Source organism: Pipistrellus kuhlii, unplaced genomic scaffold, assembly GCF_014108245.1.
Source record: "Pipistrellus kuhlii isolate mPipKuh1 unplaced genomic scaffold, mPipKuh1.p scaffold_m20_p_7, whole genome shotgun sequence".
NCBI classification, from domain to species: domain Eukaryota; kingdom Metazoa; phylum Chordata; class Mammalia; order Chiroptera; family Vespertilionidae; genus Pipistrellus; species Pipistrellus kuhlii.
In genome coordinates, this window is record NW_023425573.1 from 25,180,275 (window position 1) to 25,203,595 (window position 23,321).

General features: G+C 44.7%; 1 protein-coding gene across 3 annotated transcripts in view; it reads left to right on the plus strand.

Moving 5' to 3' along the window:
- ARMC9 (armadillo repeat containing 9) overlaps positions 1 to 23,321 on the plus strand; it is a 108,623-nt gene that overhangs the window by 51,551 nt on the left and 33,751 nt on the right. For all 3 annotated transcript variants that reach the window (XM_045575377.1, XM_036421446.2, XM_045575378.1), the window contains one exon: positions 7,465 to 7,520. In XM_045575377.1, the coding sequence (XP_045431333.1) occupies positions 7,465 to 7,520 (56 nt within the window). The remainder of the gene's footprint in view (positions 1 to 7,464; positions 7,521 to 23,321) is intronic.

Consider the following 23,321-nt stretch of genomic DNA (forward strand, 5'->3'; position numbering starts at 1 on the left):
CTGCCTTTGAGCCTCCATTCTGCTGGGTGGACATAAGAAAAAAATTAAGTGAAAGAAAACCTGGCTGAGGTTACTCCCTAACCTTCTGTGGGTAGCAGCCCCAGCTTGGGAAGGTGGCGAATGGCCGGGGAAAGCTGTTCCCTGTCTTCTCCAGGGTCACCACCCTGCTGAGGCTTCCTCCGGGACCAGGGCTCCTCTGCAGCCCAGGGTCCTGCTGGTCGGGACTCCCCTTCGGGGCCGATGTGTTCAATTTACCGACACTCACCACCTCGCTTCCTGGTCAGCCCTCCCACCTCCCTGGCAGCCAAGAAGCAGGGTGGGCCCCTCGCTCTCCATCTCTTTTCCTTCCATAAAACGGGCACTTGGACCAATTTGCCAAAGAATGTGAGCAGGGAGGGGTCAGTGTATGTTTCTGTCCGGGATGTGCTTTGGCAAGAAGTTATCTGGGCAGAGCTGGGCTGTGTAACCTTGTGTGCTCAGGAAAAGCTTGGGAAGTACCTGGTTAACTCAGTAAGTTCCAGCTTAAAGGAAGACTATCTGAAGTATTTCTCTTTTATCTCAAGCACCTGAGTTATTCTGTATCCAAAGGACAATGGCAGGGCCCAGAGATGATTCCCCAGGAGTCCGCTTCTCTGACACAGCATTAGAAAGTCGAACATTTGGAGGGAGGGCCAGACTTATGAGCACAAATACCCTAACAAGTGAACCCCCAGCCACGTAATGGACCTGGGGGGGCGGGGGGGGGGGCTGGAGAACGTCTGACCAGGCGGCCTCCTCCTCTGGGGTGAACGAGCAGCAGAGTGGGAGGCAGCAGCAGTTCACTAGTGTGAGCCCCGTAAAATGGCATTGCCTTGTTCTAGCTGAGTGAACATAAAACCTGTGATTGGGTTTTCATGCTTTCAAGTCCCTCTCAGTCCTCCAGCGCTGTTTTCCCAATAGAGTTTGGAGATCTTCAAGTACAGAGATCCCAGTACATTTTGGAACCTAACCCACAGGCGGGGAGGACTACTCTGGTGAGGCCTCAGGGGTAACCCCGCCCTCAGCTAGGGGAGCAGATACTGGCCGGTCCCTGAAGAGAGGACAGGAAGGACTGACCCGGCCTCACCGCAGGGGCACCTTCTCGGGGAAGGAAAGGTACTGGCAGCTGCTGAGCCACGCCCTGGTAGTTACTGGGGAGCCACAACAGGGAACTGTGTGGGGCAGGGCTCATGCCCCCTCCCCCCAGAGAGGAAAGCGGAGGTCTCTAAGCACTTCAGTTCCCAGGTCTTGGTTGTTCTGAGATAGGATTAGACTGAACCAGCAGGCTCAGGGATGGGACTATGGCTGGACCAGCCTGTGGCCTCATGAAATGTCTGAGCTTCTTTTTTTAAAGGCATTTCCATATTTGAAAAGAAAGGTTTGTCACTGATGAACATCGCAGCACCTCCATTTTGAAAGCCACTTGCTTGCAGGCCCTTTGGGGAAGGTGGACTTCGGTCATGCTGTCCGGGGGCCGGTGGGGAAGAGAGTCAGGTAATTACGCTTCAGTGACAACAGCCTCCTGTCTGCAGAGGAGTGGCTTTTTGACTAAACAGATTCCACGACAACAGCCCGAGAGAGGCATGGAGGCATGCAGGCCCCACAGGTGTGTCCTGCTGCCTGAGGGCCCGCTGCGTCAGGAGGGCCTCGCAGGGCTCAGGGAGGGCCTCACAGGCTCCTGGTGGACCGGAGGCAGGGGGCAGCAGCCAGGAGTCTGAGAGCTCAGCTTCCTTCAGGCCGGGGCTCATTTCCATGGAAACCGGAGGGAGATGTTCAGGTGCAAGTGGGCCTTCTCTTTAGAATGAGGGCTGTTTCGAGGACAGGCTGGGTTGTCCCAAGGTTTCTGCCTGTTCCCTTCTAGGAAATGGCTTGGGGCTTGATTAGTTAGGGTGAGTCTGCCACCAGTCTCTTCAAGAATGACAGCCTTTGATTCCTTCTTTCCTCCTACTTCTTGTTTGACTTCCTTTCCTCTTTCAGGCATTCTTTACTTTCATGTCATCTGTTCAAGAAATGAGTGATAATGAGGAAGGTGCAGAACGGATACAAAGATGAGTACGTCAGGGGCGGTGTACCAGGGACTCACTATCCAGTGCAGTGGGTGAGGAGGATACTCAGACAAGTCAGTAGCCTTCGTCAGTAAACACGGATTGTCCAAAAGTGGTGGTATGACCAGGTTGTAGACAAATGCCGAGTGTGTTCAGGGGAGACACTGTCGACTGCTCAGTGAGGGATGGAGGAAGGCTTCATGGAGGAAGAGTAACAAGTTCTATGGAATGCCTGCTGTGGGCCTGCCCTGGGCCAGGTGCTTTAGTTCTGGTATGTTGAAAGACCCTCCCGACAACCCCAGGAAGTAGGTGGTCTCATACCCATTTTACAGACAAAGAAATAGAGGCTCATTCTTTCTGTGACTCCATTGTGCTACTAACGTATTCCTCCTTTGTAAACTCTTTTAAGATCTAGCAGTGAACCCCGGAGTCTTCAGGAACCCTACCTGCCATGACCACTCCCCCTGGATTAGCCTGTGGTCTCATGAAATGTCTAAGATTCTCTCTTTTTTTTAAAAGCTTTTCCATATTTGAAAAGAAAAGTTTGTCATTGATGAACATTGAAGCACCTCCATTTTGAAAGTCACTTGCTTGCAGGCCCTTTGTGGAAGGTGGAAAAAACATTGGGTTTAAAATTCAGAATCATTTTGAATCTCAACTCTGTGACTTACTGGGAATGTGGCCATAAGTCCCTTATCCTCTCTGTGTCTCCATCTGCTATAAAATGGGGGTAAGAGGCAACAAAATCTTCGTTAGAGGGGCGGAGCTTGAAGATGGCGACCGAACAGTCGGACTTGTTCTGACTCTGGTCCCAGAACAGATAGAAACAGCGTCTGAGTCGCTCAGGGAATGTTGATTGGCAGCTAAGGGGCTTCGGAATTCTCTAGGAAGGTAAGGAAAGGTCCGTTGGACAAGATTTCCTGACCAAGAGGCCAGCACTGCCGCGGCTGCAGCGGCTCTCCCAGCGAGCTCTCGCGGAGAGAAGGCAGCGCCATCTTACCAGGAAAGGAGGAGCATCCCTGAGGCCTGGAAAAACACACAGCGGGGAGGTCCATCAAGCAGCTGAGAAGCCCGAATCGGCACGGGCGCGTGGAATCCAGGGAGTTCTTCGGTCACCCACGGAAAGGTCAGAGTTTGCGGGGACAGCCTAGGGGACCGGGTCCCGCGGCCCAGGCAGCTACGGTAGCCGGGGAGCTCCAACCCCTCCCTCAGGGTAGCCGGGAGCGCGCACTACCGGCCGCCGAGCAGCACCCAAAGAAGGCTGCAGCGACACCTAGTGCTGGGTTTGACGTAATCCTCCCCAGAAGCGGGACTTTTTTAAAACGCCACAGGTCACTGGACAGAGCGTTAAGAAGCTCGGCTGTTTCGCCAAGGGCGGAACATCTGGACACCTTGGTGCCTGATCCCCTTCACCCCCTTGCTTCTGAATACTAGGGAAGGACTGCCCAGTTGGACATATCCGGGGAAATTGCAGGGGGAAATTGCCTTCCTGGAAACAAGGGATCTGTACCAGAAGAGATAGTCTGGGAGCCAGCTGGCACCCTGCCAGCTAGAGCCATAGAGAAAGAAGACCAGAGCAACCAAAAGACTGGGAGGTCAAACCAGTAACACTGACACCTAAGAGCTGAATTACAAACTGCCCCCCCCCTTTTTTTTTTTTTTTTTTTTTTTTTTTCCTTCTCTTTTCTTTTCTTTTATCTTTTAATTAATCAAAAATAAATGGACACAAATAACTAAGATATAGTCTACTTAAAATTAAGGATTACCTTACAAATCTGAGGTGCAGTGGAATGCTGGGAACTGCAAGACTTTTTGGGCCGAGAATCAGGAGTGCCAAATACATTAACAGAGGAAGTGAATGACCACTACTGGACATTTTTATGCTAATTTTACTATTATTTTATTTTCATTTTTACCTCTTCTATTTAATCTTCATTTTTTATATCTTTTACTTAAGAAACGATTTTTTTTCCTTACTTGATTTTACCTTTTTAATTATTACATTTTTCAATCTCTATCATCACTATTACTACTGCTATTTTGCAATTTTTTTTTTTTTTTCCCTCTTCAGTACCATTTTATTTTTTTTCTTTATTTTACCTTGGGAGTAACCTTCATTCTATTTTAATCTCTACTATAGCATCATTCAACCCTATCTCAACTCGACCTTTACACCATCACTCTCTTGCTAAACTTTACCCTTTTAGTCTACGGTTTATCCTATCCCTTTCCGGCTTTAGTTTTTCCTCCATTCTTTCTGTATACCCCCTGCTAAAACTCTCACTATACTTATAGACCTATGTTCCAATCCCTGATCCAAGTGTATAAATACCAATCTCTGCACTATATTAACTAGTTAAAAAAAAAAAAAAAAAAAAAAAAAAAAGAAAGAAAAACTGTTCTCCCCTCTATCCTTTTCGCATTGTTTGTGTGAAGGTTGATTATTGTGAATTTTTAGGCTTGTTAGTGAAATTGTTATGATTATTACTGTGTTGTTATTGTTGCTTTGTATTTTTTTAAAAAAAAAATACTCTGTTTTTGTTTGTATCTTTTACTTCTGTATATCATAGCCTTACTTAATAATAGGGGATATTGTAGTTTGTATTAATCTCCAAGTATTGTTACTGGCATTAGCTGGGTTCAGTGGTTGTTCTATGGCAGTTTTCTCCACATATATATAGTTTGTTTCCCATTTCTCTTTTAGTTTGCTTCTTCTCTCTCTTTCTCTTTCCTCTCCTTTCTTTTTTTCCCTGTTTTCCAACTTTATTTTGTCATTACTTTTTTTCCTCTTTTTATATCTCTTTATCCCTCTTTTTTTATTTTATTTACTTAATTTTTTTTAATTTTAATTTTTACTTTTTAAAATTTTTCTTTATTTTATTTTTACCTTTCTTCCTTCTCTCCTATCCCCTAAGTTGCCTTTCTCTAGTGGTCACCTTTACTAAAGGTTATTAATATTGTAAGTACATTCCTGTTAAGTGCCTCTTGTGTTGTACCAGGTAGTGTTTGTATTTTCAAATTTTAAATCAACGCAGGAGAAGGAACACCACATAACCAGACATCCTGAGAAGAGAGGCCATGGGGAGACAAAAACATAGTCCGCACATGAAAGAAAAGCAGGCATCACCAGAAAAGGAAGTAAACGAGCCCGAGGTAAGCAGCCTACCAGAGCAAGAATTCAGAATAATGATCATAGGCTGGCTAAAAAGAATGGAAGAGAAATTTGACAATAACCAAGAAGAAATGAGGAAGAACCACGAGGAATTGAAGAAGAACCAAGAAGAAATAAAAAATGACATCGCTACCATGAAGAACTCAATAGAAAGCATCAAGAGTAGACTAGAGGAAGCAGAGGACCGCATCAGTGAGCTAGAAGATAAGATGGAAAAAAATACCCAAGTAGAGCAGCTTCTAGAAAAAAAGATTAAAAAGCAGGAGGAGAGCCTACGGGAGCTTTGGGACATTACAAAACAAAATAATATTCGAATAATAGGGGTTCCAGAAGGAAAGGAAACTGAGGTAGACATGGAAAAAGTATTTCAAGAAATAATGACAGAAAACTTTCCTGAAATAGAGAAGAAAAAACCCACACAAATCCAAGATGCTCGCAGAGTCCCAAGCAAAATGAATCCCAGAAGACAGACTCCAAGGCACATTATAATCAAATTGGCAAACAACAATGACAAAGTAAGAATCTTAAAAGCAGCCAGAGAGAGACAGAAAGTTACATACAAAGGAACCCCCATCAGACTAGCAACTGATTTCTCAACAGAAACTTACCAGGCCAGAAGGGAATGGGATGAAATATACAAAGTCATGCAAAGGAAGGGTCTGAATCCAAGAATACTGTACCCAGCAAGGCTATCAATCAAAATTGAAGGGGAAATCAGGAGCTTCACAGACAAAAAAAGACTGAAGGAATTTATCTCCACCAAACCAGTAATGCAAGAAATGCTAAAGGGTCTACTGTAAAAATAAAGAAATAGGAAGTGAAGAAGGAACACGGGTATAGAATAAAAATGGCGTCAAATGTGTACCTATCAATAATAACCTTAAATGTAAATGGATTAAATGCTCCAATCAAAAGACATAGGGTAACAGATTGGATAAGAAAACAAGACCCATACATCTGTTGTCTACAAGAAACCCACCTCAGAAAAAAAGATGCACACAGACTGAGGGTGAAGGGATGGAAAAAAGTTTTCCAGGCAAATGGAAATGAAAAAAAAGCTGGGGTAGCAATACATATATATCTTATAAATTAGATCTTTAAGTGAAAGACATAAAAAGGGGTAAGGAAGGCCATTTTATAATACTAAAGGGAACAAACCAACAAGAAGAAATAACTGTGGTAAACATATATGCACCAATACAGGAGAAACTAAATATATATACAAAAAAACTTCTGGAGGATATTAAGGGAGAGATTGACAGCAATACAATCATAGTAGGGGACTTTAATACCCCACTGTCACCCTTCGACAAATCATCTAAACAAAAAAACAGCAAAGAAATATCGATCCTAAATGACTCACTACATCAGATGGAATTAATTGACATCTTCAGAACACTCCACCCCAAAGCCACAGAATATACATTCTTCTCAAGTGCACATGGGACATTCTCAAAGATAGACCACATTTTGGGTCATAGGCAAAGTCTCTTCAAATTCAAGAAGATAGAAATCATATCAAGTATCTTCTCAGACCATAATGGCATAAAACTGGAAATTAACTACAATAAAAATAATCCAAAGAAATCAAACACATGGAGACTAAACAGCACGCTATTAAACAAGGACTGGGTTACCAGAGAAATCAAGGAAGAAATTAAAAACATCCTGGAAACAAATGACAATGAAAACACAACAATCCAAAATCTATGGGACACAGCAAAAGCAGTCTTGAGAGGGAAGTTCATATCCTTACAAGCCTATTGCAAAAAACTAGAAAAAGGGGTAACAGATGATCTAACTCTACAACTCAAAGAGTTAGAAAAGGAGCAACAAGAAAAGCCCAGTGTAAGCAGAAGGAAGGAAATAACAAAAATCAAAATCTTCGTTAGAATTGAGAGAAATAACATGTGTGGCAGTATCTAGCACAAGGCCTACCAATAATACTCGCTTACTTTCCCCTGAATTCCTCTGAAATTATGTGTTGGCTTTTAATTTTTCTCATGCAACTACTAGTGTGTTCTGGTAAAGAAAAAAAAAAGAAAAGAAAAAAAAAAGGAAAGATGTATTTAAAATCAAACTATGGCTGAAATGGAAGCAGGAGCATGATTGCTTTGATGTGACTTATTCTCACTAGGGTGTTTACAGGTCTTTGCAGAGCCCCAGGATTTTGCTGACCAAGGCGCCCAACTGTGTTGACAGTCACTCATGGATTTTTTTTCTTTGTAGAAGAGTTCCCGGATGGTGGTGTTGAATCTGATGATGATGAAGATGAAGATGATGAAGTAAGTTGGAGGCTCTTGACACCCATAGGAAAGTTGTCAGGCTATTCTGAGTCCCTTCCTTGCCTTGAAGCGTTAGTCCGGAAAAGGAGCTTTTTCTCCCTGCTACATTTCTCACGGTTCTGTAGGTTGGCTGGAGTTCAGCTGCAGGGTTTTCTGCTGGTCTTGCTCGGGGTGGAATGTGACTGCTGCCTTCTGTGTCCAAGCTGGCCACACACACCCCACGCACCCAAGCCCTCTCTCCACAGCCTCTGATCACTCTGGGGTCCAGCCTAAACTTTCTTATCAGTTGGCTGCTGGTCTCCAAGAGGGTAGAAGCCACAGCTTCTGATCCTCTTCTGGGCTCAGCGGTCTCAGAACATCTCTTCTTCGGCCTCTGCTCAGGGTGCATCCCAGGACCAGCCGGGGTGTGGGCTGGCAGTTAGACTCCCCAGCAGGAGGTTCAGGGGGGAACTAGCAGGACCATGTCTGAGGTCTGTCCCCCACATGGCGGATGTGCATCCTGCCACCAGCATGAGGATGCCACACCCGGTGGCACTTGGGGGATTTCTGGGAGGTTGAAAGATAATTCCTCAACAGGAGTGTTTTGCTTTGAAGGGGCCTCCACCTGCCTTAAATGATGGGAACATTGGGCGTGAGGCTCACAGTGAGGATCTGTAGCGTGCAAGTACAGGGTGTGGTTCAAAGCTGGCAGAACTAGCCAGTTTACTTGGTTCTTTTCATTCTTTTGACTCGGGTTTCCTCAGCTGTGAAAAATCTGCTTACATGTTGTTGTAGAGCATGAAGGCTCAGAAGTAATGTGGGTGTGTCTCGTGAAGTGGTACAGAGAACGGTGGCTCATCGGCTGGAGACGGGTTTTCAGATGACATACCTTCTCCCTGTTTTCCCTTCAGACCTAGAAAAAACATACCCGGTGCCCTCCGTAGTTCTCTGTAGCACAAAATGACTCGTGTTCCTCCTGTTTTGTGGGGAGTGTAGGCTGGGAGATGCCTTTTTACCTGGAGTGTTGCGTCTCTCCGTTTAAAAGGTGTGTAAATTTTAGAAAGTGAGAGATGCTTTCGGTTGATGTCATCCGATGGGGAGATAGTTCATTGAAGAGCCCTCAGCAGGGAGGACAGCTGCGCTGAGTGAGACCTACAAGTAGTGGTCCCTCCTCAGGCCATTGTCTTCACCGGCTGCAGGTGGCACCAGTGAGTGCTCTGGCTCAGTTGGCGTGGGGGGCAAGCACAGTCTGGACCTCAGCCCGCATCCAGGCCCTTCCCCCCAAAGGTGGGCCGAGGGGGGAGCCGGCCAGCTGCAGGTCACCAAAGAGGTAATGGCAGTAAAATCTGGTTTAGAATGAGGATCAGCACACTTTTTCTGTAAAGAGGAAGATAGTGAATATTTTAGGCTTTGCAGGCCACAAAGTCTCTGTTTCAACCACTCAAAGTAGCAATCAGCAATACATAATTGGATGGCTGTGGCTGTGGTCCCATTATGTGTCACTAAATTCCCCCCCCCCCAAATATTTAAAAATGTAAGGATCCATCTTAGCCTGCTAACCTTCCAAAAACAGGCCTGGTGGCCTGAGGGCCACCTTTCCTAAGCCAGCTCCCTGGCCCAGGCTCTCAGGACTGTGATAAGACATGGTAAGACCCACCTATGTGCCTGGCCCTTCAATGCTGTTTTAAATTATATTTTGAGTTACTATTTTATTTAATTTCAATAACTTTTTGTCATCGTGTCCCACAGTTCCTTTCAAGATCTGTTTTTCCCTTTCTGTGTTACCCCTTTGGGTGTATATGTGTGTGTATTTTCTGTTTTGTTGCTATTAATTCCTTTATTTTTGTATTGCAAGGGAAAATTCATTTGGTTCAGCTGTTCTAGTGGATGATGGAAATTCAACTTATGGAAATTTCCCTGTGAAAGTAATTATAGTCTACTATAAATGAAGAAATATAGAGATATTTTAATTTTCTGGGCATTTTGCAACATTGCAGGCTTTTATTGAAAGAGAAATGTTTGAAAATACTTGTGATAACTAGAGTTTTCAGATAGTTCCTAGAAGGAATTTTTAAAAATATATATTTTATTGATATCAGAGAGAAAGGGAGAGGGAGAGAGAGAAAAATATCAATGATGAGGGAGAATCATCGATTGGCTGCCTCCTGCACGCTCCCTACTGGGGATCAAGCCTGCAACCTGGGCATGTGCACTTGACTGGAATTGAACCCGGAACCCTTCAGTCCACAGGCCAATGCTCTATCCACTTAGCCAAACCGGCTAGTGCCCTAGAAGAAGCTTTCATGGGAGATGATAAGGAAAGGACCTGGCATTTGGGGCCAAATCACCTCTGGTAAATCTGGTCAGCAGCTCCTGGACTCTCCCTCCCTCGTGATCCTGACCGTTCACTGCAGAGTGTTAGCAAGAGTGACCTGCTCTTCTCAGCTTCCACCGAGGGCAGGTGCTACTTTTAAAATTGCCTTTAAAATTTAGAAAGTGAGAGATGCTTAGACTAAAGGAAATTTTCCAAAAATCATTTGAGCAAGTGGCACAGTTATTGGAATGTGTCTGTCACTCCCAAGGTGACAACTTTGCAGGAGACAGCAAAGTGACTTTCAGAGCCTTAGAGTCAAACGTCATCTTGCTCAGGAATGTAAAATATTCTTTAATGTAATATTTAGACCCAAAACACAGATAGACAGTGGCGCCATTGTTTTCAGTTGGCTGCTTCGTGTCTCGGAAGATACAGCAGCTCTGTTGGACAGGGGTCTTCCCCTCACATTGAGCTGAAATCCTGCACTTACAGCTTCAGCAGGCGTCCTGCTCCACTGGACACACTCAGCAGACCCCCAGGTGCAAAATCTAATGTTTTCTGTCTAATTCATGAAAATGGAACAACTTGTTCCGATTGTTAACACGTACGTAGTAGTTATGACTGATACACTTACAATTCTGTGCCAGAATTTTTAAAAATTTAAAGGTGGATCTAGAAATGTGTTTTGTGCCTTGTAGACTATCCAATATATAATGTCAGATGGAAAAAAAGGAAATTGCAAAGTAATGTGCACAGTGTGATTCTATTTCAGAAAAAAATAAACATATAAAACACACATCCTTCTGAATTATATATGTGCTTATATATGTCCATGTAGCTGAAAGTTGTGGGAGTTCCACCCTCTTTGTTACCCCAGACACTACCTGGGGTGGTAGGGAGGAGAAAGTGTAGGTAAGAGGTGAAGGGAGGCCTGATCAGTGAAAGTGGGAAGTGAGAAGGGCTCGAGGAATCAGTGGATCAGAGGTCATTTGCGGAGCAGACTGATGGCCTAGTTCCTGGCCTTCTGGGAACTTCCTGAAAACTCTAATTATTTGCGGAGCAGACTGATGGGGCAAAGGCCAAACTGAGTAGTTGAGGAGCATGAGCAAGGGAGAGAATGGAGCTGATAAGTACATACAGCTCTTTCCACAGAAGCTTAGATGGGAGACAGACTGATGGGGCAAAGGCCAAACTGAGTGGTTGAGGAGCACGAGGAAGGAAGAGAATGGAGCTGATAAGTACATACAGCTCTTTCCACAGAAGCTTAGATAGGAGATGATAAGGAAAGGACCTGGCATTTGAGGCCAACTCAACTCTGGTGAATCAGGTCAGCAGCTCCTGGACTCTCCCTCCCTAATGATCCTGACCATTCACTGCAGAGTGTTAGCAAGGGTGACCTGCTCTTCTCAGCTCCCACTGAGGGCTGTGAGCAAGAGCAGAGTGGATGGTAGCTAAACAGGGCATTTTTGGTTTGTTTTCATTTGCAGGAGCCCTGAGCATGTTACAGTGTATATTAGAAGAGTCCAGGAGAGAGGGAAGGGAGAGGCTGAACATTGACGGCAGGAGGAGAGAGACATGGCATCAGGGCAAATGTTTCCATTATTTCCTAAGTTGCTTCTTATAAGTTGCTTGGCCCACAAGCTCCAGACCCTTTCTTCAGAGAAATGAAACCCTCATTAGATTAGCTTGGACAGGACACACAAGATCATGGACAGAAGACAAGTACTATTTAAGAGGTCAAGCACATCTCATCTAGTGCTTTGAAGAAATGTATTATTTAATACAATTTATTAGTCTTTAGGTATTGGAAAGCTATCAAGCTCACAGTAGCGATACAAGTGGGGGTTTTTATTATTTTCTCTTGACATTTCAAATTTTATTATTGATAATAGATACCATCCATTGTTCTCCTTGAAGTGGCAGACTCCCCTCATTAGTTTTTGAGGAAATGTCTGCCAAAACCCAAGTCTGACGAACCAGTTTGTCTGTCATTCTTTCAGGCAAAAATAGTGTTCCTTGAAAAAAGTTCCTCATTCAGCTGGCAGCTCGTCTCCTCTGGAAAGCCATCATGTGCATCCCACTGCTACACAGATGGGCCACAAGAGGCGGGATTTAATAACATTAATTCCAGCTGTTTCATCAAGGACACTGCTAAATGAAACTCTGTCTGTCACCTTCCTATCACCTACCTGTCATCTTTATCTGTCACTTGTCTGTCTACTTACCTGGTGGCAGTGGAGAACACAGTGACTGACTACACAGGGTTTGGTAGCATTGTCTAATCGATGCTCACACACTGGTGGTTTTACCTTCATTGCTTTTGCACCATCAGTGCAGACGTCAGGGCAGCTGTTCCAGGATAAAAGGGAAAGTCAATAAAAGTGTTCAATACATTAAGTATTTTAGCCAACACCAGTTGTGTTTTGTTTCCAAGCATTTCCATAAAAGATCTTTGATGAGGACTTACTGTTGACACTGGATGAATGCAAGGCAAATAGCAAGTAAAGGCATAATTCTGCAAATGAGATATTAATTCACCATTTATGTTTGCAGCTTAATCTTTATTCAACAAGCTACTGTTTTATTGGAAAGGAGCATGCTGTAATTCTTTCCCAGCTTCTGGTCCAGCAGGCGTTAGCAACATCAGCTGTACAAGGCCCTGGTCATGTTTCTCCAACCAAGACAGTGCAATAACTTACCCTTCCAGGTTCTTTTGTGGCCTTGTTTTTTACATATTTTTTTGTGAGAGGACAAACTTTTAGTTGTATAGAAAAAAATAATAATGGAGAGAGTTCCTATACCCATCATGCAGCTTCAGTGGCTATTAAATCTAGTTTGAAAAGTTATGACATTTTCAGTTTTTACTTTTAAAGAAAATACACCTATAATTTGTATAATTGTAAAATATATATACATCTATTTTTAAAATATCCAAATTCTGCCGGAACCAGTTTGGCTCAGTGGATAGAATGTCGGCTTGAGGACTGAAAGATCCCAGGTTCGATTCCGGTCAAGGGCATGTACCTTGGTTACAGGCACATCCCCAGCGGGGAGAGGAGGTGTGTGCAGGAGGCAGCTCATCGATGTTTCTCTTTCATCGATGTTTCTAACTCTCTATCCCTTTCCCTTCCTCTCTGTAAAAAAATCAATAAAATATATTTTTAATAAATAAAATGTCCAAATTCTTTTTCTTTAAACTCTTACTAATTGGTCTCAAAATCATACCTCAGCTTCTCTGGCATGTAAAACTATTCTAATGTGTTCTGTTGCGTAAGACACAATAAGGTAAATTATTGACCCCTATAAAACAGGGAAAGATTGTGTCCATCATATTTCTGTTTTTTATCTGCAGTTTTGCCCTTGGAATAGCTTCCTTCCTCCCTAAGTCACAGAACTTTCTGATGAGTCAGTTTCACTTTCTCAGCATCTTTCCATTAGTGGTGCAGCTTTAGGTTAAGAAAGCAAGTCCTGCCAAAACCGGTTTGGCTCAGTGGATAAAGCGTCAGCCTGCGGACTGAAAGGTCCCGGGTTCGATTCCAGTCAAGGACGTGTACCTTGGTTGCAGGCACATCCCCAGCTGAGTGTGCAAGAGGCAGCTGATCGATGTTTCTCTCTCATCGATGTTTCTAACTCTCTAGCCCTCTCTCTTCCTCTCTGTAAAATGTCAATAAAATATATAAGAAAAAAACAAAAACAAAACAAAGAAAGCAAGTCCTCTCCTCTCCCTTTTATAAGCCAGAGATCAATCCTTAAAACCATAGGAAAAGGGTATTATGAACAAATGTTCTTGTCTTTTATCTTTTATTTTAGAATGAATGAGTCTTGATTTTTTTTTTTTAAATCCTCACCCGAGGATATGTTTTTCATTGATTCTAGAGAGAAAGGAAAGAAGAGGGAGGGAGGGAGGGAAGGATGGAGAAAGGGAGGGAAGGAAGGAGGGAGGGAGGGAGGAAGGGAGGGAGGGAGGGAAAAAGAGAAAAAAAAACATCAATGTGAGAGAGAAACATCAATCAGGGCATAGAACCTGCAACCTGGGTATGTGCCTTGACTGGGAATAAAACCTGTGATCCTTCAGTGCGTAGGTCCAACCAACAGCCACTTCAGCCAGGGCCACATGGATCTTCAATTTTTAAATAGTAACAGTTTTAGAGATATTTTTAAAACTCAGAAAAGTTTTTTTTTATTATAAAAATACTATTGTAAATAAAACAGTATGTGTACTTCTAGCTCATTTTTGCATAGGAAAAAGGAAAACTTCAAGATTTCAAAATAATGATTTATTGGGTGTTAATGAAGCATAGCAGTTATAGTAGATATACCTAAAGATGGCTAGGAAAAGCACAGTAGAATTACTGAGAACAAACTTAGCTATGAAAATCTAGAAAACACGGGGATACTGAAGCATACATTACATTAGCTATAGGGTTTGAGCACCAAGGTCACATAGCCTCTAGAAAAACCTCAGTAGATAAGAGAGTAAAAAAGACAGATCTTATTACATTAAAATAACTATATTGTTTTATGTATGTATTATACATACATCTGTTGTATATAATATCCTATATAATAAAGAGGTGATTTGAAAATTGACCATCACTCCAACACACAAGATGGCTGCCCCCATGTGGACACAAGATGGCCACCACAAGATGTCCTGCAGAGGAGGACAGTTGGGGATGACCAGGACTGCAGGGAAGGGCAGTTAGGGGTGACTGCCTGACAAGGGAGGGCAGTTAGGGGTGACCAGGCTGGAAGGGGAGGGCAGTTAGGGGCAGTCGGGCTGTAGTTAGGCATCAATCAAGCTGGCAGGGGAGTGGTTACGGGGTGATCAGGCTGGCAGGCAGAAGCGGTTAGGGGCAATCAGGCAAGCAGGCGAGTGATTGGGGACCAGCAGTCTGGGATTGGATAGGTGCTGGCTAGGCTGAGGAACACACACATACCCCATGCATGAATTTCATGCGCCGAGCCTCTAGTCCATATATATAAAAACCTAAGTGACCATTATGACCAGTCAACTGGTTACTATGATGGGCACTGACCACCAGGAGGCAGATGCCCGATGCAGGAGCTGCCTTCAGGTGGTCAGTGCACTCCCACAGCGAACCTCGTGCAGCCTGCCAATCTCCCGCAGTCCCTCCCCCCAGCAAGATGACCCCAATTGGCCCTGATTGGCTAGACCAAGGGACCCCACCCATGCACAAATTTGTGCACCAGGCCTCTAGTATAATAATAATAATATACTATTGTGAACATAGTTTAGACTTCAGAGACCCCTGAACAGGTCTTGAGACCTCCAAAGTTTCCCCAGACCACACTTAAAGAACCATTGGTTTATAGTTTTGTTGTATATAATGTTTATGAGTTTGGGCATTAAAAGTTTCTCTTCATGTCCTGGCTGGTGTTGCTCAGTGGATAGACCATCAGCCTGCAGATTGAAGTATTCCAGGTTCCATTCCAGTCAAGGGCACATGTCCGGATTGCAGGCTCCATCCTCAGTTGGGGGGTGGGGGCAGTGTAAGAGGCAGCCGATCCATGATTCTCTTTCATCATTGATCTCTCTCTCTCTCTCTCTCTCCCCCCCGCCACCTCCCACCCTCCTTTCCTCTCCCCACTTCTCCCTTCCTCTCTGAAATCAATAAAAAAATATATATTTTTAAAAAGTTTCTCTTCCTAAAATAGATATGATTTTTCATCTTTTCCTAGGAGCTGGAATAGTTTTTTTGTCTTATCAGTTCTTCTGTCTCCACCCCTTCCACCTGGCCCCATGTTCTATGTACACACTCTGAGGAGAGGAAGTTGGTCAGGTGCCAGGAGGAGGAGGATGCTGGTGGTGGGTCTACCACTGACCCCCCAGGTGACTGTGGTAAACTCAGACCCAGTGACCTTCCCATGTGGTTGACTGTGACACAGGAAGGCTAGACCTTTTCTTGCCTTCCTCTTAACCATATTTCCTAAAGCGTCAGTGTAGAAAGCAGAAAATTGGGTCTTGTTCCTCTTTTTAAATTCTCATCAAGGATATGTTTTTATTAATTTTTTTTATTTATTTTTTTTTTTTTAGAGAGAAACATTGGTGTGAGAGTAACATCAATTGATTGCCTCTCGTATGCTCCCCAAAAGTTTACATCCACAATCTATGTACCCCAACGGGGAATTGAAGCCCAACTTTTTTTGTGTGTGTGTGTGTACAGGATGATGCTCCAACCAGCTGAGCCCCCTGGCCAGGGCTGGGTCCTGTTCCTTTTTTAAAAATTCCATGTCACTACTTTTCAAGGTAAAACTTAATATGATGTTCTCTTTAGATACATTTACCAATACAAGGCCCTCAGTATCCAAAGGAAAGGCAGCCTCAGGCAGTAGAACTGAATCTGGCTTCTCTGAGAATAATTAACATCAAAGCACTTGGCATGGTTCCCGGGCCATTGTAAGCCCTTAGTGAATGTTCGCTCCCATTATTGCTGTCACGGTGATTATATCATCATCGCCCATACATTGGCGCTGTCGCCAGCTTTAGGTTCCCATGCCTGGCTACAGAGAACAATGCTAATACCAGTGTCCCTGCACCTGGCATCCCCTTGTGCTCTGGCTCTGATTGGCGCATGGGTGCCAGAGATGAGCATGTAGCCTTGGGCGTTGTAAAACATAGTGTATTAGCAGGAAATCTGAGGTTCAGTAAGGCTAACAGGTCAGAAGACAGTCGGCTTCAAAGAGCTAGTTTGTTACAGTCTCCAGAAGGCAGGGTGTGCCGTGTCCTGGGACTGCCTGGGGAGCACCAGGCCATGTGGCCAACAACCTTTGATGTGGTCTCTGTGGGAAGGAATGGGCAAGACAGGGGAGCTGGTTTAGGACTGACTAGTTCGAATGGTTTCAGTGGGCTCTGGGCAAGAAGGCTGACTCTGGTTATCTGGTCCCTGGTCCTGAGGTGATGAGGGCAGGTGGACAATGGCCCAAGGTGTGTCTGGAGTTGGGTGCGGGCTCTGGATTGGTTGGTTTGCATTTGAAGATACACTCCCAAGTGAGTGTTTTACTATCTCCAGGAATTGGCTAGCTCTGGGAGAGGTGGTCCTTCTAGGGTCAGGAAGGCCCCAGATGTCAGAGCATTAGAAGAGAGAAAATAAAATGCACAGTTAACCCAGGAGGCTATGAGCCTGGCCCTCCCAAACTCTGAGCCTCACCTCCCCTTTCTCCCTGAAGTGGACTCTGCAAGCGTGAAGAAGCTCAGAGACCTTGTGTGGTCTCAGACCTTCTCTGATTTTCCTGCTCCCTCCATCCCACCATTGCCACTGCTGCGGTCCAGGCAGGGACAATTGCTGCCATACTCATATCTGATCATCTGGGTCATTGATCCTCTTCATATTCACCCAACTGATAAAGGCCAAAGTCTTTCAAAAGGAACATTTATTTAAAAACATAGCAGCCCCGCCCGGCCAGTGTTGCTCAGTGGTTGAGTGTCAGCCTCTGAACTAGGAGGTCATGATTCAATTCCTGGTCAGGGCACATGCCCGGGTTGCTGGTTCAATCCCCAGTAGCAGGTGTGCAGGAGTCAGCCAATCAATAATTTTCTCTCATCATTGATGTTTCTACCTCTCTCTACCTCTCCCGTCCTTTCTGAAATCAATAAAAAAAATATATTAAAAAATAAATAAGAGCATTTCATTAACAAAACACACAAAAAAACCACAAAGCCAAAACCGGTTTTGCTCAGTGGATAGAGTGTCGGCCTGCGGACTGAAAGGTCCCAGGTTTGATTCTGGTCGAGGGCATGTACCTTGATTGCGGGCACATCCCCAGTAGGGGGTGTGCAAGAGGCAGCTGATCGATGTTTCTCTCTCATCGATATTTCTAGCTTTCTATCCCTCTCTCTTCCTCTCTGTAAAAACTCAATAAAATATATATTTTTTAAAAACAAAACACAAAACATAGCAGCCCAGTTGGATGGAGTATCATCCTCTACACCAAGATGGTGGGTTTGATTCCCCGTCACGGCACGTACCCAGGTTGTGGTTCCATCCCTGGTTGGGGCAAAACACTTGTATATGCTGCATCTATGCTTCTCTCTCTCTCTCCCTCCCTCTCTCTCTGAAATAAGTAAACATTTCCTTGAGTGAGAATTAAACAAAACACACATAGCAAATAAGAGAGGGTGGGCATCCCAGCCAAGGAATGCCAAGAGCTGGGAGCATGGGCCTGACACCTACCAAGGATGGTTCACCTTGGCCTCAGCGTGGGGCACAAGGTGGCAGACAAGGCTAGAATGGTGACCTGGAACCAGGCTGCAGAGAATGGAGAAGCACTGAGTAATTGTGAGCCCAGGAGGCGAAAGGGGGGGGAGGGTGCCTGCAAACAGAACTGTGCCTTAGGAAGAGTCATCTGGTGTCAGTGTGCAACTTCACTGCAGACCCAGGAAGCTTAGGGATACTTAGCTTGCTGTGTGCAGGCTGGGGCCAGGAGCTTACCGAGCTTCCTTTCATTTATTCCACATGCCACTCTGCCCAGTGAGTTCTGTTTTTGGCCCTATTTTATGGACAAGAAACCGAAGTTTAGGGAAGTTCAGAAACTTGTTACGGAGACAGTAATTGGTGGAACTGAGATTCAAACCCTGGCAGGTGTGCAAGCCCGTGTGCCTGCCCTCCCTTGCGCTGCACACACAGTGGGAGTGAGGTTAGCCTTGGCTGAGGGCTCCTGGAGGGCAAAACCGGCAGGAATGGGTAACTGATGGGCATGTCATTAGGCCTGAAGGCTGGCACCTTGGACCCTCGGTAGATGGGATGGTGGTGATGCCTTTAAAAAAGTGGGGAACACGGGCGTGGGGTGGGGTGCATGATGTGTAGGGTGAACTTGATTTTATGAACTAGGGGCACATACTGTTATCTCGCTAACACAGAAGATAGGGTTTCTGAGCTGGTTTCCCTCAAGTGCCTTTGTCATTGTGGAGTGCCTGGGCCATGCCTCCTTTCTCCCGGCCACCTTCCTGCATAACCTGTGGGATGGCTGACCCACCTGGCGCTGCTTCAGGTACATGTTCAAGAGCCAGCAGCAAGCTATTCTCCATGAACTGCTCTGCTGGGCCCCACAGTGGTCAGCTTGCTTGGCACGGCACAGATACACTTTTAATTCCATTACCTAATTGGCAAAGAACTGTCTGTCTTATGTCTGCATCGCTTACTGGGCCTTTTCCATTATTTAACCAAGTCCATTAAAAAAGTGTTCCCAATTAAAGCTTTTGCCTTTTTTCTCGCTCTAAATTCATTTATTTCCATAACACGGCTCCTGTGCTGTCAGACATTGGCTGGAATAAACTGCCCAACAGGCTGACTCATGGCCACTTCCCTCATTCCCACTGGTTTCTATGGGAATAGATGTCCCAGGGCTCACAATAAGGTAAGGCTCAGAGACACCTGATGATTTTCAGGCCTTTACATACCTTCTTGTCCATGGAAACAGATGCTGAAATGGTTGACCAGTGCTCTACAGTAAAACTTTTCTTATCTAGTCCTAATATATAAAAACCCAGCCCTGGCTTGTTTGGCTCAGTGGATAGAGTGTCAGCCTTCGGACTGAAGGGTCCCAGGTTCGATCCTTGTCAAGGGTACATGACCTGGTTGTGGGTTTGCTCCCCCTCTCCCCCCCAGGGGGAGGGTGCAAGGCGGCAACCAATCAATGATTCTCATCATTAATGTTTCTATCTCTCTCTTCCTCTCTGAAATCAATAAAAATATATATTTTTTTAAAAAACAGTGTCTGTAATGCCCAAAATGACCAAAAGCTCAACAGAACACCAGAAGTCAGTCCTGCAGTCAGTGCTGGGTTGCTGTGATGACCGAGCACTGACTGCCAAGGGGACTGCAGATCAGGCCCAGAGAGAGAGGCAGGATCTGATCCACAGTCTCCGTGGCAGCTGTTGATCAACAGTTGCCTCTCTTTCTCTTAGGGCTTCGCCAGCAGCTAGGCCTCAGTTTCTCTCCAGGCCTCTTCGGGGCTGCTGATCAGCCCCGCCTCCTTTATCAGGCCCAGAGATAGGCCCAGAGACTGACATAGAAACTGACCAATCAGAACCAAACCTGGGTGAACTGTGAAAAGCTAATGTGAGATCAGGCCAGCAGAGGAGAGCAGTTGGGGGTGATCAGGCAGGCAGAGGCAGTTAAGGTTGATAAGGCAGGCAGGCAGAGAAGTTAGGGACAATCAGGCAGGCAGGCAGAGGGGTTAGGGGCAATTAGGCAGGCAGGCAGAGGCAGTTAGGGGCGATCAGGCAGGTGAGCGGTTAGGAGCCAGCAGTCCCAGATTGTGAGATGGATGTCCCCCCTCTGTGCACAAATTTCATGCACCAGGTCACTAGTTTTTTATAAATACCAGAGCAATTCATGGCTTTTCCCTATTATCACATATTTTTGGAATAATAGTACCTTTTTGTAGTGAGGCATGTAGATTTCTAGTTTTGACCTATTTGATAAATCCTTATACTTAAGTGCATTCTACCTTGGCTCAACCGAGAGTTTATCAACTTGGGCACTGTTGCCATTTTTGGCCAGATAATTCTTGGTGCTAGGGCTGTCCGGTGCATTGTGGGATGTTTAATAGCATCCCTGGCCTCCACCCCATAGATTCCTGTGTTATCCACCCCACTCCAAAGTTGTGATAACCAAAAGTGTTTCCAGACATAGCTGAATGTCCCCTGGGAGGCAAAAGCATATCTAGTTGATGGCCACTGTCATTGCAGAGACTGCTCTATTCTTCTCTCTAAGAGTTTTTTTAGTGTTAGCTTTTAATTTAGATCTAGTATCATTTTTAAAAATATATTTTATTGATTTTATACAGAGAGGAAGGGAGAGAGATAGAGAGTCAGAAACATCGATGAGAGAGAGTCATTGATCAGCTGCCTCTTGCACACCCCCCACCGGGGATATGCCCGCAACCAAGGTACATGCCCTTGACCGGAATCGAACCCAGGACCCCTCAGTCCCCAAGCCGACGCTCTATCCATTGAGCCAAACAGGTCCCGGCAGATCTAGGATCATTTTTAGTTAATGTTTGTGTATGATGTGAGATAAAGATCTAACATTTAGTGTAATGTTTAATCTTGCTATTTGCCATTTAATTTCTGTTTATCACGTGTTTGTTCCTCTATTCTTCCTGCCTTCTTTTATATTAAAATTTTTAAAAGTCCTCCCCCAAGGATGTTTTTCCATTTAATTCTGGTCAAGGGCATGTACCTGGATTGCAGGTTTGATCCCCAGCCCCAGTCAGGTGCAGGTGGTAAGCAACCAATCAATTGTCTCTCTCACAGCAATGTTTCTCTCTCTCTCTTTCCCTCTCTTTCTCTCTCTCTCTCTCTCTCTCTCTCTCTCTCTCTCTCTCTCTCTCTCTCCCCCCCCCCCTCTCTTTCTCCCCCTCCATCCCTTCCTCCCTCCCTCCCTCTCTCCCTCCCTTTCTCACTCCCTCCCTCATCCCGCACTCCCTCACTCACTCTTTCCCTCTCTCCTTCCCTCCCACTCACCGAAATATCAATGGGAAAGATATCCTTGGGTGAGGATTAACAAAACAAGACCAAAAAAAAATTTAAAAAAAATCTGGAACTGTCTCTATTTCACCTTTATTTTTGAAGAATACTTTCACTAAGTTAGACCCTTTGGTCAACAGGTTTTTCTCTAACACTTTGAATATGTCATTCTATCCATTGTTCCTGAGGAGAATCCAGCTATTATTTCTCATTTATCATTGTTTCTCTATGTGATGAGTTATTTTTCTCTTTTTACTTAAGATTTTCTCCCTAGCTTTGGCTCCCAGCAATTTGATGTGCCTAGGTGTGGTTTCCTTTATCCTTTTTAGAGTTCATTTAGTTTCTTTGATATAAAAGTTAGTTTTTCACCAAATTTTGGAAGTGTTTACCATTATTTATTCAAGTATTTTTTCTGTCCCTTTCTCTCTCTCCTTTCCTTAAAATCCAATTACACACGTATTAGAATACTCAATTGTCTAATAGCTCTTAGAAGCTTTCTTCATTTTTCTTCAGTGTTTCTTCTGTCTGTTCTTTGAGCCCATTGGTATGTCTTCCAATTAACTGATGCTTCTGGCATCTCCTATCCACCACTGAGCAAAATCCACTGAGGTTTCATTTCCATTATTGCACTCTGAGCTCTAAAATCCCCACTTGGTTCCCTTTTAGAGTGTCCATTTCCTCACTGAGATTTCCTGTTTTTCACTCATTTTTAGTATATTTTCCGTTAACTCTTGAGCACATTTCTCTTTAATTCTTTAAATATTTTGATATTAGGTGCTTTGAAGCGCTTGTCTGGGCCCACTCGAAACTAGTTCTACTTGCTGCTTTATTTTTTCTGAGTACTGGTCACACTTTTCTGTTTCTCGACCACTTCGAGTGACGCCTTCGTTTGAAAAGCAGGCATAGTAGCTGATGTTGTGATTCTGGGTTATGTGGCGTTCTGCTGAGTTGGTGCTGTTTTGTTTAGCATGCAGTTAGCTTGCCTGGTCTCTGTGAAGTTCTCTCCACTGCGGTATGCAGCTGGGGTATCTGCTTATTATCTCCCTGCCCTTCTGGTCTCTCCACATAGTTTCACTGTGGAGAGATCTGAGCAGAGATTGTATCTACATACCTCAAGCCAATACGGTTTCCACCTCTGCCACTTGAACTGTGTGGAGGTGGAGGAACACAATGAAAATCACAGAAAATGTGTAAGTTCCCCAAAGCTTTTCAATTCTCAGGGCTCCCTGGAGTTCTCTGCACTTTAGAGCCTATCAGGGGTGCAGGATGTTTTATCATCTCAGTCCTTCCACGGCTCTTGTTTCCAGAGACAACCCCCCACCTCCATTTCTAGTTGCTCTGCTGCTTGTCCTCTACCAAGGCCACACCTCCAACCAGTACAGCTGTGGGTTTTCCTGCCTGAAATCAGTGGGAACTCACCTAGGCACAGGGACCATGAATGCATCATTCTTGCCTAATTTTAATAGCTCTTCCCCAGTGAGCAAACACTTCTCAAGCTGTTCTCTTCATTGGTCATCTTCCATTGCCCTGAAATGATGGTTTTTAATGAATCTGTCACACTTGATTCCTGTAGAGGGGAATTGACTGACTCCCCATGTTTCAATTGCCAGAAGCTGTCAGGCACTATTCTAGGCTTGACACTCCTAGAGTCTAGGCCCTAGGGATATAGCAATAAGCAACATAGATACTCCGTCAGGAGAAAGCAGACCTCACACAAATAAGCCGATAGGGATAATGTCAAATGGTGGCATGTGCCCTGAAAAGCAGTAAAAGAAGAGGGCGTGAGTAAGTGGGCTGCGTGGTGGACAGTGGGAACAGCACAGGTCAAGGCCATGAGGCAGAAGCATTTTGGAGAATTCTAGGAACAGCAAGAAGTGGGAATAGGATATAGAATCAGAGAAGGTCACTAAGGTCAGATCACCTGGAGCCCTGGGAAAGACAGGGCCTTATTCTGAGAGAGGAGAAACGCTTTTAGACGCTATTAACTGAAAAGTGATGCTAAGTGACCACTCAG